Source organism: Bubalus bubalis, chromosome 6, assembly GCF_019923935.1.
Source record: "Bubalus bubalis isolate 160015118507 breed Murrah chromosome 6, NDDB_SH_1, whole genome shotgun sequence".
Classification (NCBI taxonomy): domain Eukaryota; kingdom Metazoa; phylum Chordata; class Mammalia; order Artiodactyla; family Bovidae; genus Bubalus; species Bubalus bubalis.
The window spans coordinates 104,161,227-104,181,092 of NC_059162.1; the positions used below are offsets into that span (position 1 = coordinate 104,161,227).

Genomic DNA, 19,866 nt, shown 5'->3' on the forward strand with positions numbered 1-19,866 from the left:
TGTCCAGTATCATCCCCACCAGGGAGAGTCCAAGCTGCTCTGGAACCCAACATCAAATTCCAGCAGCAAGAAGACAGGCCCATAGGGATGATGCAGGTAAAGTCACCAGCTGTCTGGCTGAAGCCAAGGAAGGTGATAATCAAGGAAAACCTCTTTGGGCCTCTTCTTTGTTGTTCCCTCCTCCTTACAGACATCCTCAAACTCTTTCATTGCCATCCCAAGCTGGGTCCTGCTCTCTGGGAAGAGGGGTACCCATTGGAAACCTGCTGAGGGGGCCCAGCCCCCAGCTGTAGCCTTTATTTCTCCAAAAGCTACAGTTCTCACAATGGGCTTCAAGGCCTCATACATGCCTGATGCTCTCTCACCTCAGGGTCTTTGCATTGGCTGCTCTCTTTGCCTGTAAAGATCTTCCCCCAATATCTACAGGACTCAGTCTTCATCTGCTTCAAGTCATTGCTCAAACGCCACCTCCTCAATGAGGCTTACTCTAACTACCCTATTTAAATTTGTGGCCCATCTCCCACCCCTGCATTCCTGATTCCCTAACTGTTCTACCTTGTACTTTCCATAGTATATACTTCCTGCTAACATGTTATATGATTCACTTATTTATTCAGTTTCTTTATTATCTGGCTCTTCCTTCTAGAATGTAAGCTCTACAGAGCAGGGCTTTTTGTCCCTTTTGTTTACTGAGGTACTTATTCTTAAGCCCCCAGAATAGGGCCTAGCCTGTATTAGGTGTTCACTGAGCATCCGTTAGAGGCTGCATGTGTTCAGGTGAGGCCATGGCACCTGGGCCCAGGGCTGCATCCTTCCTTGGCCCCTCTGCTGTTGGGGTACCTCTAGGCCCTCTTTGGGCCTCCATTTGCTCATCCAGCAACAGGGGTTGATGGTCCCTCTCCTGCCTCTTGTAGAGCCTTGGCAATGACATGAAGGACCAGGTGTTATTGTGCCCAAATCTATCAAAAGTTACCCAACAGACCCTGATCCTTGGAAAGATTGAAGGCAGGAAGAGAAGGGGACAACAGAAGATGAGATGGTTGGATGGCATCACAATTCGATGGACATGAGTTTGAGCAAGCTCTGGGAGTTGGTGACAGACGGGGAAGCCTGGCATGCTGCAGTCCATGGGGTCACAAAGAGTCGGACACGACTGAGTGACTGAACTGAACTGGCCCAAATCCGTGTAAGGTGTCTGTTTTGTTCAGCTAGCACATGGAGAACCCACTGGGCTCTGGGCCCGTACTGAGCACTGGGGGTCCCCAGAGGAGTGACAGCTTGTGTCCCCAGCTGCAAAGAGGCTCTCCTAGACTAATTAGGCCAACTCCAGTGTGAGGAAGGTAGGAAATGCCCATTTATTAGAGAGTTGTCGGACAAAGAAGAAATGTGGGACCCTCCTGAGATTTGGGAAATTTATACCTTCACCTTCTGTATTAGTTAGAGTTCTCTAGAGAATCAGAAAACAAGATACATACACACATATACACATATATATCAGAAATAGTGTGGCTCAAAGGGTAAACAATCTGCCTGCAAGACAGGATACCAGATTCAAGCCCCAGGTCAGGAAGATCCCTTGGAGAAGGAAATGGCAACCCACTCCAGTACTTTTGCCTGGAGAATTCCATGGACAGAGGAGCCTGGCAGGCTACAGTCCATGGGATTGCAAAGAGTCAGACACAAATGACTAAGGGAATAACTTTCTTTCCTATAAAGTACTGGCACACACAAGAGAGAGACTGAGACTTATTGTAAGGACTGACTGTGTGGTTCTGGGCACTGAGGAGTCCTGAGATCTGCTGTTGGCAACTTGGAGACCCAGGAGAGCTGCTGGTATAAGTTTCAGTCTGAAAGCCTCTAGGCTGGAGACTCAAAAAGAGCTGATGTTTCAGTTTAAGTCCAAAGGCTGGAGGAAACCAGTGTCCCAATTCAATCAGTCAGGCAGCCAAGGAGTTCCCTCTTCCTCAGCCTTTTTGTTCTATTCAGATTTCCAATGGATTGAATGAGGCCCCCTACATTGGAGAGGACAATCTGCTCCACCCTGTCTGTCGAGTTGAATGTTAATCTCATCCAGAAACAGCCTCATAGAAACACCCTGATGTTCGGCCAAATTCTGGGCACCCCAGAATTTGATGGCCCAGTCAATCTAACACATAAAATTAACCATCACATCCTCCTCCCCACTTCCAGATTGCTGTTGACCATTCACCTCCAAGCTCAGAACCAGCCACCAAATCCACGTGCCCACCTTTCCTTCCCCAGGTCCCCAGCTCTTCCGGTCTGCCGCCCTTGAAGACACTGCCTCTGCTCCCACTCCCCTGACTCAGCTCCTTCTATGTGGCACCCACTAGTTGCCCCAGGATACTTGCTGGGATTCTCATCCAGTCAGATTCAGGGTAGGGTTGAGAGTGGACTGCACAAAGTCAACAGGAAGTCCTGGGGAGACAGCCCTCAGAGGGCTCATTTTCAGGCTAGAAGGAGCATGGCTGATTGCTTTAAAAGTCTGGAGCTCCCAAGGGATCAACAGGGCTCCGTCCACACACCCAGGCAGAATAGAAGATGCTGCCTTGTTCCCCAGTTCTGGGAGGTATGGAAGGAAGCTGTCCAGGTCCTGTATATGTCAAGCACTGCCAGGCATAGACCCCTGGAGCTCTTCCAACCTAGTGGGGGCGTGAGATACAAAGGCTTTGTTATTATATGATAGATGCTCTGATGATGTGTGCAAAGCAAGTTACAGGAACATTGAGGGAGGTGGTCTTTTAATTCTACTGAAGGTAGGAGCTGGTCAGAAAAAAAATTGAAAAATAGAACATTTGAAGGAGGCCTTACAGGAGGAGTTCACTAAATAGTCAAGGAGAGTTAATAGGAGAGCTGAAAGGGAATAGTGGATGGCAGTCTAGGAGAAGAAGGAAGGGCATTCCAGGTAGAGGGAACAGTATGAGCCAAGGCATGGAATGTGAGAATTCCTGTTGCATTTGGGGAACTAGTGAATGATCTAGACCTGCCAGGCTCTCCTTGCAGGAGGACTCCAAGACCAAAGGATGGAGGTTTGGGGTTCTCACCACCTGCCCTGAGAGATCAGAAAGACCACAATGGGAGGGAGCCTGAACAGGGGTGGAGTGAGACCATTTCTAGATTTCTTTATAGTAGTTAGATGGAGGCTTTCATCTAACAAAAATTAGCTTTCAGGACAAGCCCCACTCTCTCATATGTATCTCTCTTTCCCATCCCTTCTGCACCATCCATTGCTTTTATTCACTGTTATTACAATTATTTTCTGAGTGTGCAAGTCCTCTTGGGAACCAGACTGGCAGAGGCACAGGCCCCATCACACCTCACTGGTCCTGCCTGGGGGCTCCTCCTTGACCGTCTCCTGCCCATCCCCAGGCCCTCAGACTCTGCTGGCAATATAGGTTGGATAAAATTCACACAAGGGGAGATGTTTTTATGGCAGTCCCAGAACTCCCCTATTCTTCTTGCTGCTCTTGAAACTTTTTCTTGTCAGACCTGTTACAGTTTATCTTGTCTTAATGTCTACGGGGCCTGATTAAATTCTCATTTCCTCCCTTCCCTCACTTTATGAGCTACTACAGGATACCCTCCAAAGAGCTTGAATGGAGGTGGGGGAGGTGCTCCCTTTACTGAGCATCTACTATAGGCCAGCTACTTGATACTCACAATGCACCGACTCCTTTAATTTCATCACTTTCATTCGCTCTTCATCCTTCCCTGAGATGTGTTATCCTCCCCATTTTACAGCTGTGAAAACTGAGACTCGGAGTTAAGCAGCTAGTAAGTGTCAGAGCCAGGACCTGCGCACAGACTGTCTTAATCCAAGCCTCAGAAGCTGATGCTCTCCTGATGTACCTCCCATTGGCAGACATGAAGCCATACTCAGAGTAAATAGTGCTTGTTATTGATGATCTTGCAAGTCAGCCCCTAGGCTTGGGGAAAACCTGTTCTCACAGCTGCCAGGGGGAGTGACTAATCTGATTTCCTGGAACCAAAGGCCCCACCCTCCCCACCTGGGATTCAGTGGGCCCTGCGGGAGTCCCCAGAAATGCTGGTGGAAAGCCAGAATGAGGCAGACCTGGGGTTCAGACTGAGCCAAAACCTCAGTCTGAAGTGTAGGAAAAGAGGACATTTTTGTCATCTGGGGGAGACTGGTCAGTGGCCTGGAGGCCACGTGGCCTCTTGTAGTTGCCTACTGGATAGGATGGCCAGTGGCACAGAAGTCTATCCTGGGCATGCTCTGCATACCTGTGACGTTCCTAACACTGAATAAGACGTGGTTGTGCATGGAGTTGCAGAAACTAAAGGGGCAACAGATACATCATTGAAATGACTGCATACAATGGGGCACAAGCCAGAACATCTGTTCCGAAGGCTGGAGATTCACGGAGAAGGAAGCAGCCAATGCCCCCTGGAGGGCCCAGGAGGCTTTCACAAGGGAAGTGGCCTCTGAGCTGACCTGGAAGGCTGGATGGGAGCCAGCCAGGCAATACGAATGAGGGGAACAGTACTGAGGACTGAATGCACAAAATGCACTCAGCAGGTTCAGAAACAGGGAGCAGCTCTGTATAATGGGAGCATGGGGGGTGTGCAGAGAGAGGGAGGCTTGGGCAGGTGAACTGAAGCTGTTGAAAGAGGCACTAATAGACAGGGTAAGTTAGCTGAATAGGTACCCACTTGAATTTGTCTTAGAGAGTTCTGCCTATGTGGAGAATGGACGCAGGGGATGGGGGTGGGGGGAGGGCAGGAAATGGGCAGGGGGACCGGACAGAAGGCTGTTGTAACTGGGAGGTGATGGTGGCCTGGACTCGGGCAGCAAGAATGGAGAAGGGATTCTGGTTCAGGCTTGGAATGACGGGTGTCCCCACTGGTGAAGATAAACAATATGGGAGGAGCAGGATTCTGGATCACAATATAAAGCAATCGTTACTTCCATTTATCGAGCACCTGCTAGATGCTGGGTACTCCATCAAGGGCTCTATTGCGGTTTCTTGTCACATCTTCACAGCAGTTCTTTAGGATCAGGAAGTCAAAATCAGTGACGTCATGTAACATGCCCAAGATCGCACAGTTAGTGTGGCTGGGAGCTGAAGCCAGATCCATGTGGCTCTGAGGCCCATGCTGTTACCCACAGCATCAGATGAAAGAGAAGTGAATGCCTGACTGAGACAGGAAGCCGGAAACACAGCTCTCAGGCTGGGAAGGGAGGTTGGGGCTGAGTCCTCTGGGACCCCTGGAGGTGATCTCCATAAACTGTAAGAGTCCCTCAGCCTCTGTCCCAGGAGAGAGATGGCTACCTCTGTGAGAAGTGAGGACTGATGTAACAGATCTATCAAGAGAGCACCCGGCAAACACACACATACACCAACAAACAGTAAAACAACACAAAGCATGCGAGTCCAGGGAATCAGAGCCATGGAGGAAAGGAGGTGGAGGAGGGGTGGCTGGTAAGTAAGTACAAAACCCAAACATAAAGTACCTGGAGAGCCTACTGGGCGAGTTGCTTAGCTCCACCTTGAAAGCTCCGAGACCATGGCGGTCCCCAACCTTTTGGAATTGTGGTGTGTTCCAAAACTGTATCTGTAATTTGGTTGTTAGGAGTTGGAAAGAAAATTTCACAGAGACAGCCTCTTAGATGACAGATCCGATGCCAACCATCTCCTCTGCTCCAATCTCTTTTGGTTTATAAATTCTCTACAGCATGATATTGGCTTCACAGCAGAACCAAGCCCAGTGTGTGTGTGTAGTGTACTGTTTCTATGGAAACAAGCATTCAGCACTCTAGCCTGGGACACCTGGACCACAATCTCCCTGAATTGTAGCCCCAGAAGTAGAATAAATCTTCTCTCTCACCTCATATGCCCCTGCTCTGCCCCAGGCTTGGCAAACAGTGCTTTAGCAGTTAGCAAGTTGCACTGGGATGATCTGTTTACCTGCTAGTCTCCATCCTTGGATGGAGCTCCTAGCACACAGGTTTGTGTGAGTGTTGCACGTTCCCAGAACAGAGAAGGAGCCTGATTCATGTTTGAGGAATGAAGGAATGTAGGAAAGCCCCCAGGGCCAAGCTCTGGGGATTTCTCAAGACCTGGCCCAGCTATATGCAGGGGAAGGGCTGACAGGAAGGAACTGGCACCTGGCACCACCTGCCTTCTCACCTGGGGCCCGTCCAGCTGCAAGGTGGGAAAGGTGCCTGGGGCCCCAGGGTGGGGGCGATGGCTCACGGAGCAGAGTTGGGCTCCGGCTCCCTGCCTTGAAGCGGCGCTGCCTGCCTGCCTCCCACATCCCTGAGCTCTGAGGCTGGAGCCTTGAAGACCTTCTGGCCTTGGGTGAGAACTGGCACCAGAACTGGGGTGGAGGCTGAACCTTAAGACAGGAGACTGGGAGCTCTGGTTGAAGGAGAAGCTGAGGGAGGGCTTCTGGGTTGACACTCCTGGCCTGGAGGATGGCTACCAGCTGGGAAGTGTGACCTGGTGGGTAAAAAGCAGGGTCTTTGGGGGGAGTTCCAGAAAATCCAGAGTGACTGTGTCTGGCACAATGAAAGCACTCAATAAAACACTTTTCTCGTGCCTTCCTTTCTACTTTGCTGTAGCCAGTCTGGACTATATGTCTGAAGGTTGGGATGGGAATGTCCCAGCCTGCCTTGATGGGGCGGCGCTGAAGTTTACCGAGAGAAGGGCGGGGAAGACAAATCCCAAGCCACAGAAAATTGGAACAAAGGAGCAGTCCAAGGAAAGGGCCTCGGCAGGGCAGCCTCTGCAGGGCTGGCACACTGGCCCACTTCCTAAGCATCCAGTCCAGTCTGAGAACCCACCTTCCACCCCAGGACCCTAGCCAGGGCCCCTGAATCTCAGTTGCAGCTCTGAATTGGATCATTCTGCCACTCCTATGGTTAGTTTATCTTTCCATTTGCTTCCCTCCACCCCACCCCCACCCCCAGGATCATTCATTCACTTAACAAACATTTGTAGACTTCTCAGTCTTGGCAGGAGAGAAGAACCAAGATGGAAAGTTCCTGGCAGCTTCCAGACTGGAAAGAGGGGAGGTCTCTCTCAGTTGACTGCAGCTTGGGGTGATGGGCAGGAAGCATTGAGCTGCCAGTGGCAACAAAGGAGGGTGACTAAATCCACTGGTCAGGCCACCCCTCAAAGGTGGAGAAGGTACTCATCCTGGGGTAGGAACAAGCCTGTCACCTGAGCCTTTCTGCCTGTGACAAAATGTCACCCCTCCAGGCATATGAATTATAACAAGACACCCACTTGCTCCCACCTGGAGCTGCTCCCAGCCAGAGACAGTAAGCTGGGCAAAGAGGGAAGGACAGGAGTGGAGTGAGGGGCAAGGTCTTGTTCCATGGGGTACCCTGTCTCACTTTCCCTAATTAAGAGGAAGACTATGTCAAAGGCAGGCTTGATTCGGGGTGTCAATGACATAGGACGGGTAGAGAGGGTATTTCAGACGGAGGAAAATCTATGCAAAGACCGCCCCCGCAAAGTGAATGCTGGTGGAAGGTTGAAGAGAGTGTTGGAAAAGGACATGGACAGTTGAACCCCGGGAGATGCAGCTGGTTGAGGGGCCTTGCGTGCCAGATCAGAGAGTGTGGTCCTTCCCTTTGGAGCTTTGTCAGAAAGAGGATGACCCAATTGGAGCTGAGATGGAGTTCTGGGCGCTACTGGAAGATGGGGAGGACTGAAGTGGTGGTGATCAACAGAACAGCTGGGAGCCTTGGCAACAGGCCAGCGGGTATGCAGTTGTACGCATGAGTGTGCAGGCACAGTGAGTGTCCAGCTGTGATCACACCTCCCTCCACCCCCTGCAAGCCATGGAGTTGTGGTTTCCTCCTGCAGGCACCTAGGAGTGAGGTTCCCCTGTGGAAGCTGCCATTCCTCTACTAAAGCTGGTGGTCTGGGAGGGGCTTGTTTGCTCTACCCTGGCTTTGGAGGGAGGGAAGAGGCTCTGCTGAAAGCTGCTGTATGAGGACGGCACAGAAATCCCCAGGGCCACTAGCTTGTCCCATGGGCCTAGAGGAAGCCCACTCCCTGTGACAGGCAGAGCCTTGAATTTAGGCCATCACTTCAGAGCCAGAGGAAGCCTGGGGCCTCCAAGGCCTTTTTGGAAGCCCTGAGCAGCTTTGCCCAGGTCAGCTTGTCAGTCACCCTGTGGGTCCTTGAACTTCTGTGACCTGGAGAGGGAGTGCCTCTTCAGCTGGCACTCTAGGCACTCAGTTTGCCTGACTCTTGTCCTGACTTTGGTCCCAGGCCCCACAACCTCCTGAGGCTATTCCCGGGCAGCAGAGGCCAGCCCTGGAGTCAGCCAAACCCAGGGTCAGCCCAGGTTCAGCAGAGTTGACCTTCGGCAAGACACCTGACAAGTCAGAACCTCAGTGTGCCGCATCTGTAAAATATAAATCCTGGTGGCCAGTTCTGCTCCCTCGGGAAGCAGGCCAGTGGGGGCCCTGGTGGGCGCTGGTGCAAAGGTGGACCAGAGTGACTCAGGTCCCAAGCCTTTGGATCCGGTAGCTTCTGCAAAGTCAGGCCACTGGGAAGCCCCGGGGAGCCCCCATCCCCACCCCCACCCCCAGGCTGGAGCCCAGGGAGCCCGGCCAGGCCCGCCCCGCCCAGCACTCGCGAAGGCATATTCCCGCCTTAGGAGGCACGGGCTTCCCGGAGCGGGGCTGGCACCCGGGAGCAAGGCGGGGACCCGGCACTTTGGGGACGGCGATGGACGCCCGCTGGGCCGGGTGCACCCGAGACGGGGCCCCGAGGGGCACGGCCCCAGCAGTGGCGACGACCGGGGTTCCCTGACTGCCCTTCCCGGAGGGCCCGGGAGGAAATGACAGCGCGGGAGCCGGGGCGGGCGCGGAGGGAGGGGCGGCGCCCGGAGTGACACGGCCTGTCACCGCGAAGGCCGCTGCACAGACCCTCCCCGCGGCCGCCGGGAGCCGGGGATTCCCCAGACGCAGACCCTCCCGGGCGGCAGCCTGCCCGATCGCCCTCCTGGACCCGGCCGCGCCGGGGCCCCCAAGCGGCCGACAGCAAAGCTCTGTACGCCAGGGCCGAGCCGGCCGGAGAGGCGCCCGCTGCGGGCGCCGGGGTCCCCCGGGCTCGGCGACAGGAAACTCTGGGGAGTGAATGGAAAGAAGTGGGTGGTCCGGCCCCTGCGACTTCCCCTGACATCACTGCCCAAATAAGGAGCTTCCAAGCGGCCGCGGGGCGGCCCAGAGCCGCGCCCGCCGCCGGCGCCCGCCCGCCAGCCCGCCCCGCGCCCACCCCGCGCCGCGTGGGCCGCCAGCGAGAGCCCCGGGCACCGCCGGGCGGAGCCGAGCCGGGCGGAGCCGAGCGAGCGGGCGCTGCCGAGCCGCGCGGAGGCCGGGCGCGCAGCCCAGCGCAGCCCAGACCAGCCCAGCGCAGCGCAGCCCGGAGCCGCGGAGTCGCGGCCACCCGCAGGTAAGCAGCGAGCGCCCGCGCCCCGCGCCCCGCCGCGGCCTGGCAGCCGGGAGCCGGGCACCACCAAGCGCGTCAGCAGCCAGACCGGCCCGCAGCGGGGCCACCCTCGGGAGCGGAGCGGGTGAGAGAGGGCTGGGCGCGGGCGCGTGCAGGAGCGCGTCGGGCCAACTCCCCGGACCTCCAGGACGCCTCCGCAGCCTGGGGTTGCCTGGTGCACGCGCTCTTCGCCTGCGTTTCCCAGACGCTACTTCTGTCACCAACCCGGGGTGACACCAGCGTTCCCGCGTTCACACTTCTCTCGCACACCAGCGCCTGGCACAGCCTCACTCGGCCTCTGTGCCCGGAGCAGCCCCGCAGCCCGCCCCGCCTCTCGGGCCTCTCACGGCCGGACAAGGCGGGACAAGGCACCCCGGTGTGAACCGCTGAATGGCTTTGGCCGTCCTGGCCACGATTCCCCCTGGAGGCGCTGGCAGTTTCAGACTGTCAGAGCAGATCGGACTTGGGCTCCTCCGGCTTATTGGGAGTGAGTGAAACTGGCACTGATCTGGCTCTTCTTGCCCTCTTGCAGAGTGGCACCTGGCGCGGGGGGTATAGCCCTGAGGGGAATGTACCTGGCATGGTGGGGAGGGTGTGGCCACCGGCAGAGAGTGACTCCCGGCCTCCTAGCCTGGGTGTTTCCAGAGCGGCTCTCATTCCCTGGGCTTTTCTCTGAGCGCCCTCCCCTCCCCTCTCAACCAGGGCCGCTGCCGGGGATCCTGGACAGCAGCGGTGGCTGCTGCAGAACAGGTGCAGGTCCGTCAGCCTCGGCTCTGGCAGGGGGCTCTGCAAAGTGGCTGCAATTGCTTACCTATAAAATATAGAACGTATTTATTGACAGCTTGATTAAGGTCATAGAGAAAAAGGATAAAGGCAAGTACTGGGTCCATCGTTTAGTGGCTCTGGGCAAATTCCTTAATCTCTTTCGGGCTGCATTTTATCCTCTGGAAAATGGGGATGAAGGTCCTCAGCGGAATGTTGTCAGGGAAGACTGAGATCATATGAGCCAAAATGTTCTCTAGATATAAAGCCTTGTATACAAGCCAGTTGCTGTGGTTTGGATGGTTCTGGGCTGATATTTGCCATGGCTGTGCTCTCTGATTTAGGGAGACTGAACACCATTTCTGTGCCGTCATCTGCAAGAAAGGGGGCATTGAGAAATGTCCCATGTACCTGCTAGCAGATCCCCCAAAGTAGGTTCTGTGGAACATTAGTTCTAAAAGTTGTGCCGTGAGTTAGGTTTCCCTGTGCTAGTAAGTCTGGCAAATTCTGCAAGCTCTCTATAACCCTTCTAGCCAGTCACAATTCATATTGGCAAGTTAAAGGCTCTGAGAAGTGCTGCAGTAAAAGAACCTGTTTAGCTTTGTCCGACCCAGAATTTCTCTGGTGGATCCTGTTGCTCTTTTCGGGTCACACATGCTCTCCCAGGAAGCAGTGCTTCTGTAGCTACCAGTGGATATGATGTGTTTTCATCCAGTCCCTGAGTTCTACTTGCCTTCTTGAGTGAAGAGTAAACAGAGGCCCAGAGGAGCTGAGTGCCTTACCTGAGATACAGCTGAACAGTGACCCAGGATTACCCAGTCGTCAGCAGTAGAGCAGGCAACAAAACCCAGACTCCTCATCCAATGCCTCATTCCATTCAGTTACGGCCAGAAGTTGACACTTCTCTTCTGAAACCAGTCTTGCTGCTTTATGTGGACACTCTGTGGAATATATTTGGCAAACATAAAGACTTAAATGGATTCGATGATGATCGGGTCCCTACTATGCGTCATTTGTGGGGTGGAGGGGGGATCTTGAGCAGGTAAAGTTCTACCAGATGTGGAAGCTGTGCTGAAGAGTAATGGTTCCAGAGTCCACACACACACACACACACACACACACACATGCATGTGTACTCCCACATACTCAACCCGTCCACACACTTACACACTTGACTGCATATACTCACTCACACATGTGCCACTGCACATGAATACACACTCCTACACATGCATACACACCCTCACTCACCAGTCTCACCTCCCTCACATCCACTCCTGTCCATGCTCTCACGTGTAGCCATCTTGCTGTGCTCCAGGCTGCAGCCAGGAGGCACTTGTGGCAATGGGCATGTGCCCTTGTCCTCATGCCCCCAAAGTTGGGGTGGTGGGGGGCTGCCTGGCACCAGCTCCCCAAGATGAGTACTGTATTGAGCACATGGGAGGGCCTGGCAGGGCCAGTCTATTTGTATTTCCCCAGTGTCTTCTCCTTTCTCCCGTTTTCTGCCATACTTCTCCCCCCACTTTCCTTCGGTCAGCTATTGCCTGGTCACACATGATGTGACCGAAACAGCTCTGGCTTCTATTGTGTCGATTGTTTTAATCAACTGTCAAAGCTTGATTAGGGCAAGGGCTTTGTCTCAGCTGGATTGGAATCCCCAGCTCCTAGGAGAATGCCTGGCACAGAGGAGACGTTCAATAAGCATTTATTGAATGAGTGAGTGAGTGAGTGAGTGAGTGAGCAAGTGAGTGAAGGACTGCTGGCTGCTAGAATGCCCGTGACCCAGGCTGACATCCAGGGGGACTCGCTGAGCATGTTTGCTAAGTGCCTGCTGGGACCTAGGCACCATTCTGGGGACTAAGACAATGAAAGTGAGTGAATCCTCTGTTCATGGAGCTTGCATTCCGGTGGGAAGAGAGAATGAAGAGTAATGGACAAGATAATACTCACCGGTGATACACACCGTGAAGACACCATGAAGACAAGGCTGTGCGATGGGGAGTGTCAGGGAGGAACTGGGAAAGCCAAAGCTGGGGTCTAGGGCATCCTCTCTGAGGATCTGACCTGAGACCTGACTCAGGAACATGTGATAGCCATGTCAAGATCTGGGGAAAGAGTACTCTAAGCAGAGGAACAACAGGTACAAAGGCCCTGCAGCTGGGTTGAAGGTCGATGGAGAGGCCACACTTACAGCCACTGCTGATTTGCTTCCCAGCACCCTTTGGAGTGGGCAAGTGCTGGTGTCTGATTATCTTGGTGGTTCAGTCACAAAAGCCAAACTCGAAACACTTGGGGCTTTGGGATGTGGGGCTCCGTCTGCTGTTTGAGAGGGCTGCCCTCCCATCTTGCCCACTCCCCACCCCTATAAATGAGGAAAGGATTGGACTCCTAAGACCCCTCCCAGCTCTCCCATGACAGAATCTGATGCTCTGTGTGCGGGAGGTTTGCAACAACTCAGGTGGTCCCTCTGCAGGGATGGCGAATTTGTTGTGCCACCTCCATTATTAATAACCATGATGTCATACATCTGTGCGGTTCCTGATGGACTGCAGAGCATTCTCTCCTGTTATCCACTCACTCTGTGGACTCATCTGCCAAGTGGAGAATGGTTAAGAAGGGGGGCGGTGGTGGCGGTGGGCAGAGAGACCACAGATAGCGCCACAGATGCTGCTTAGGCTCACCCAAGCCACTTCACCCGTGAATCCCTGCTTCCTCACCTGCAAAGCAGGACACAGGAAAGCCTGCTTCCTGAGGCCCTGGGGCTGTGAGTGAGAACCCATCAGCATGTGGGGTCCTGCACGCTGTCATATACACTTGGTAGCGGTTGGTTCCCATTTTACAGATGAGGAACTCAGAGCTAAGAGCATTATGTCTTTTCTGGTCCACTCTTGTGTCTTCATTCTTTCAGCCCAGAGTGTTGAATAACTATTTTGTTGAACTGATTTGCCTAAGGCTGCATGGCTAAAAAATGGGCAAAGCTAGGACTCAAACCCAAGGCTCTGGGCTCCCAAGTCCTTTTTGTCAGCATCACACTCTTTGGGAATAATTGTCGTGGTTAACAAAGATCTTCACACCCCATCTGTGGATGATCAGAATTATTGTTGCTTTGTTGAGAATTCTAGAATTGTAAGGTCTTCTGTTCTGAGGCATGGTATCCTTTGTAAATAATACAATGAATATCTTAAGAAACATGTTGGAACCTTCTGGAAGAGCATGTAGATGTGAAAGCATGACCCCCTGAGAATTGAAAGCAGTGGTTTAACCATGGGTGTCTTTTCCTGTCACCTGAGGGCTTGTAACATAAGAATTCCTAGCTATACCCGCACTGTCTGATTGAGAGGTTCTAGGGATGGTTTCTGGGCATATGGAGAAGCCCCCGGGTGCTAGAAGTTCAGCCTGGGGATGAGAAGTCTGGCCAGCTGTATGTATGGGAACCCTGGCAGGCCCTGAGTCTGCCTCTCCAGCTATGGCTCTAACCCCCCAGTCCCCAGCTCACATCAGCCACATGGGAGGAACACTGCTATGGAGCCCCACAGACCTAAGTTTGCGTCTCCTGTTTTCTAGTATGTTCCTTGGCCAAGTTCCTTTACCTCTCCCAAGCCTCAGTGTCCTCATCTGTAATATGGGAATCCTCACTCTTCCCTACAGGGTGGCTGAATGGGTTACAGGAGGCCGTTTACGTTAGATATCTTATGAGATATCTGTGCCTGGCATGTAGTAGGTGAACAGGAAACAATAGTTTCGGTTATTATGATAAATGAATTATAGTAATAAAAACAATTGCAGTATTTGTGAATTGGTTGGCACTAAAAGGTTCACTGGACTTCCCTGATGGCTTGGTGGTAAAGAACCCACCTGCCAATGCAGGAGACACAGCTTCCATTCCTAGGTTGGAAAGACCCTCTGGAGAAGGATGTGGCAACCCATTCCAGTATTCTTGCCTGGGAAGTCCTATGGATAGAGGAGCCAGTGGGCTACAGTCCATGGGGTCACAAAAAGAGTCGGACATGACTCAGTGACTAAACAACAGTGACAGAAAGTTTCACTAAAATTAGACTGCTGCAAATACCAGACTTTTGAGAAGAGTGTCCAGTCCACGTTGTAAACACCAGTCCTTGGGCCAAAGGAGGACCAGTTCGGCTGTCTTCCCGCCCCTCTTTATGGCTCAGTTCCAGTTCTGGTGGGGAGCCGCAGGCTGCATGGGGACCACCGCCAGCATCACTAACCATGCCTCTGATAGATGCGCGGGTCCAGACAGGGGTACATGGGGTTTGAAAGTCATTGTTGAGTTCAGGTGGTGCTTGCCTGCATCAGCCTGGTCTTGAATCCCTGAGGTCACAGTTGAGGGGCAAGAACATGGCATGTGGGAGTCACAGGATGCTGTACCAAGTCTGTCATACACTCATGTATTCACAGACGGTAGGTGGAGTCCTTCTATGGGCTCAGCGCAGGCCTAAGCTCTAGGAGTGTGCCTGCGTCCTCCCGAAACTCAAGAGTCTAGCTGATCCAACCACTCCCTAGCCACGTGGCCACAGACAAGTTGCATTTCCTCTCCAGATCTCAGTTTCCTCATCTCCAGAATGGGATTGTTCTGGCTTCTTCACCAGGGGCATAGTTTGGTATTTTGAGGCCCTGTCCCTCACTGGAGTGCTGTTGAGGCTTCAGGGTCCCTCCTAGAGCTGGCGGGCGAAGGCCAGGGCTTCGGAACCAGGAAGACCTCCCCTCTGCTTCTGGTTCTGCCATGTGCTTGCTGTGCAGTTCGCCTCATTGTTCAACCTCTCTGTGTTTCCTTTTCCCTGCTTATCTCATGTGGTTATGACACTTTTGTCGCGGGGTACTGTGAGAATGAGGTGAGACGACGATAAAGAGGACCTGGCTCTCAGCAAATGTGACCCCCATTTCCTTTCTATCTGGCTGTTGACTGTCCTGTGCTTTGCTGCTCCTGGAACAAGACCTCCACCCACTGCTGCCCATGCTCATCAGGTCCCCAGGGTCAGGCAGGGGCAGGCAGACAGCCAGCCTGGTGCTCAAGGAAATAGGCACCTGCCCCTCGTGGTGACTGGGGAGGTGGTTATAGCCCGAGAGGAAGCAGGACCAGGATGCAAAGCCAGGAGCCCTGGCTTCTGTCTGGAACCTGCCACGAGGTCACTGTGTGTCCATTTCCTGTTACCCCTCCTCACTGAATCTCGTTGTCCTCACTAAGGCCAGTCTTCCAGATCCCCTGGCATCTCCCTGCCCCGACACGCCTGTGGGCCTTTGATGTGCATGCTGAACAGTCTCAATAATGGAGCACCACAGCGGGCTGTGGGGGTTTCACCAGCTTCTTCCAGCCTGGGCTCCACAGGAATTGATTGTGTAGAGAAGCCAGCAGACTCTGGACAAGGAAGAGACTGTGGTTTCTAATTGGCAGAACTGCTCATGGGAGGGGAGGTAGGTGAAGGGACATTAATGGCATGAAATTATATTAAAGGAAGGGTATTACTCCTTTTTTTCCTGCCTTAAAGAAGACCTAGAAGGCTCTAAGCCACCTGCTTCCCAAATAGCTTTTTACCCATTCGAGTTCAACAGTGTGTTTGGATGGGGACCAGTTTGTTTACAGATGATCGGGATGGACGCAAAATGTTGCAGGGTGACCCTGGAGATCCAGTCATTTACTGAATATCTGTCGAATGCTTCCCAAGTCCTCAGACCAGGGATGAAGCAGTGATCAGAACAGATGACAATCAGTGCTCTCCTGGAGCTTATAGACTAGCAGAGGGAGGCATACCATGAACAAAGGAGTGCATGAATGTGTAATATATCAAATGGGATAAGTGCCATGAAGGAGAAACCAATAGGTTAAGAAGTAAGAAAATGCCAAGGGAAGGATACCAGGATGTATGTAGGATGGTTGGAGAAGTTATCACTATGGTGACATTTGAGCACAGCCATGAAGGAAGTATAGAAATGAATAGACTAGTTTAAGTAGAATTGCCTTTCTTTATGGTGTACCTGAGAGCCTATGGAAAGATCTCATTTGCGGCTGAAATGGTCAGCTCAGCCAGGCAGCTCAGACTCTGGACCATCCTGCTTTAGATACAGGATACCAAGCCTAATTCATGATCCCCCTGTCAATGATCATAACACTAGGCTGGATAGTAGTCTAAGTGAATTGGGCTTTAAACCTTCAAAATGCCTGTCCGCAGGGACTGTCAGCTTCTAACAAGGAAAAGGTACCATCTCCACGTTGCAGCTGTGGTTCAAGAGCTCTGTATATGGAGTGGCGAGACCAGGGCCACTCCCCAGGTGAGGGATAAAGTGGGCAGTCAGATCCAGACATTGCTGCCCAGCAGATCTGTGTTTCTCCCGACAGGGCATTTGGGGACCCAGCATACCACCTTGCATGCAGTAGAGGATGATATTTATTTTTTTGAAAACAAAAGCAAATCCATAATCTAAGAAGATATGATGACTAAATGCAATATGGGATCCTGAATTGGACCCTGGAACAGAAAAAGAACATTAGCCGAAAAACTGGTAAAATATGAATAAAGTCTATAGTTGAGTTAATAGTAACTTACAAGTGTCAATTTCCACTTGACAAATCTGCATTGGTTATGCAAGATGTGAACGTTAGAGGAAGCTGGGTGAACGGTGTATGGGGACTGTCTCTGTCTTTGCAATTTTTCTGTCAATATAGGATTATTCCAAAGTGAAAATTTTATGGAAAAATAAATGAGCAAATCCACATACACTCCAACTAGCTGGCCTCCTCAGGGTTAATGAGGAGAGTCATAAAGGGTCATCAGGTAATTGAATCCCTAAGGCTACTGTCACCCCTAGAATTGCCTGTGTGAGAAGGAGCAAAATTATAATCCAATGCATATAACCATGATGAAGGAGGAATGTTCCTGGGAGGTATCTCCCCTGGAGACTGCTCCCAGGTGAATGTCTCCTGTACCACATAACATATATTTTAGGCTATACCAAGTATGCCCTTTACATGTGATGAAAGTTCACTAACTCATTTTCAATTGATGCTGTCGCAGACAGATGGAAACCTAGTTTTATTCGTAGGGCTACCTCATGTGATTATATGAATCGGAGTGACTAATGGCGGTGAAGGAGTGGTGTGAGGCAGAATAGAATCAGAGAGGGAAGGTGTAATCCTAAACTAGTTTTCTCTCATGGTAGAAAACATCAGGGTCTGGGAACAGTGTCTTTTGGAATGAAGGAAAGAGACCAGAATCAAGAGCTTCCTTGCAGTGATTTTGCACTCACAAAGCAAGCAACCTTAGGTGAGTCTCTGGGGATCCTCCAGCTGAAAACCACTGAGTCCAGAGCAAGTGACTGGTCCAGCTTCTCTGTGCAACTGCTTGGGAGACACAGCTTAGCCTATCTGGGTGACCTGATCTCCTTGCAGGTTCCAGAGGGCCTGTGGCTTGGCATGTGGGCATTTGGTGTCACTCTGAAATATAGGAAAGGCAGAAGATGCTCAAATGAACAGGAAACCATCACCATGAGTCTGTTAGAAAGTATCTAATGTTCAAAAGAGTAGGGCAGTCACTCCAAGATAGACTCTTTAAGCAGGCTCTGATCTTGTGAAGTAAAGTCTGGCATTTCCTGTAGTGTGTTTTCTAGAACACAAGTGCCATGGATGGAAAGAAAAGTGCTAGAGCCAAATCAATAGACCCTTATACACTGCAGGACTTCTGAGTCTTTATTTTTTTATTTTATTTTATTTTTAAACTTTACATACTTGTATTAGTTTTTCCAAATATCAAAATGAATCCACCACAGGTATTCTGAGTCTTTAATATGTGACAGAGCATTGAAAATCTCCCCAAAAGTGTGTGTGTGTGTGTGTGTGTGTGTTTGTAGAGGTAGATATTGTGTGCAGTTTTCCAAGCGTGATTAATCAAAGAACTCATATATATATATGAGTACGTGTGTGCACGCTCAGTCATGCCTGATTGTGACCCCGTGGACAGTAGCCCACCAGGCTCCTCTGTCTGTGGAATTTTCCAGGCCAGAATACTGGAGTGGTTGCCGTTTCCTATTCCAGGGGATCTTCCCGAACCAGGGATTGAACCCATGTCTCTTGTATCTCCTGCATTAGCAGGTGGATTCTTTACCAGTGCGCCACCTGGGAAGCCCATACATATGAGTATACATGGTTTTTTTATATATACTTATATCTGTACATATAAGGAATAGATTTTATATGTTTGTGTGTGTATAAGGAAGATGTACACATATATAAGATTGCTGAACTAGAGTTCTATACAAAAATATTTGGGGAATGATAAAGTTATCTGAGGTCAAAACTGAACAACAGTAACAACAACAGCAACAAAAAAAGAATGCTAATTTGTGCCTCTAAAACTTGTTTCTGCATGTTAGTTTTAGCAAGTCAGTTTCCCACATTTTTTCCTATTCTGTTAACTTAATTTCTCTTTTCTCAGAAGAAAAATGGCAAATGGCATGCAAATGATCCTTCTCTCTCCACTGTGTGTTGTATCCAAGGAAGTGAAAAGTATTGCGCGTGTTCCCTGAGATGAGGGTAGCCAAGCCATGTGACAACTTGGTGGTAGGTTTCTAACCCAGAAACCCACATGCAACATTGGTATTTGGGGAATTAAAAAAGAACCTCATTAAAAGTGCCACTAAACCCCAAAAGTCTGCCTCTGTCAAGAGTGGATTTCACACAAGGGATCCCCAGCATTTCCACATACACAGATATGTCTGTCACCCTGAAATATGAGCATCTTTACTGTTCCTAGTGCCAGGTCACTGAACATGCTGGGCTGGGTGAGATCACCCTTTGATTAGGTGATGAGTTCTAGCTAAGCTAATCTTCACCCTATTCCCTGGTCCCAGATTTTCTCACCCCATGTTGCCCCCGGGGTAGAGTCCTGTAAACTGCCTGCCTGCCCTTTGGAGCCCTTCACAGAAGGGGGTCCTGCCTCAACATCCACGTCCCATGACACTTACCCCTGTGCATAAATCCTGCTGCTGCTGCTGCTAAGTCGATTCAGTCGTGTCCGACTCTGTGCGACCCCATAGACGGCAGCCCACCAGGCTCCCCTGTCCCTGGGATTCTCCAGGCAAGAACACTGGAGTGGGTTGCCATTTCATTCTCCAATGCATGAAAGTGAAAAGTGAAAGTGAAGTCGCTAAGTTGTGTCCGACTCTTAGCAACCCCATGGACTGCAGCCCACCAGGTTCCTACATCCATGGGATTTTCCAGGCAAGAGTGCTGGAGTGGGTTGCCATTGCCTTAAATCCTGCCCCCACCCAAATCCTGCTCCTCACTTCAGGCTTGTTCTCAACATTTCCCTGTCCCACCTAAGGTACTTGGTCTAATTCCATGTTGTTATTGCCTCTGTTAGAAACTGAACTTCAGTTTCCTACCTGAAATAGTAAATCAATATGCACTTAGATTCCACAGATAAAGTGAAGATCAAATAACAGAAAGAGGGAAAATTTAAAGAGGGAATTTTCTTTCTCTGTAGGTTAGGGAGCGGCTTTTCAAGTATCTCATTTGAGGATGAAATAGTTGGTTCAGCTAGTTCCTCAGACTGGCCTGTTCCTCATTGGATGTGCATGACCTCAGACGTCACTTGAAGTCTCCAAG

General features: G+C 51.3%; 2 protein-coding genes across 8 annotated transcripts in view; both read left to right on the forward strand.

The window, feature by feature from the left end:
• HIVEP3 (HIVEP zinc finger 3) overlaps nucleotides 1–19,866 on the forward strand; it is a 561,080-nt gene that overhangs the window by 413,654 nt on the left and 127,560 nt on the right. The window contains exon 1 of one of the 7 annotated variants that reach the window (XM_025289481.3): nucleotides 9,319–9,452. The exons of the other annotated variants lie outside the window; for them this stretch is intronic. The gene's annotated coding sequence lies outside the window, so the exon portion shown is untranslated. Of the gene's footprint in view, nucleotides 1–9,318; nucleotides 9,453–19,866 lie in introns of those variants that run through there. 7 annotated transcript variants of the gene reach the window in all.
• Nucleotides 7,766–9,870, forward strand: LOC123334212 (proline-rich protein HaeIII subfamily 1-like). Its single transcript, XM_044945456.1, has 4 exons — nucleotides 7,766–7,782; nucleotides 8,925–9,133; nucleotides 9,198–9,573; nucleotides 9,762–9,870. Exons 1-4 carry the CDS (start codon nucleotides 7,766–7,768, stop codon nucleotides 9,868–9,870), a joined length of 711 nt encoding a protein of 236 aa, XP_044801391.1.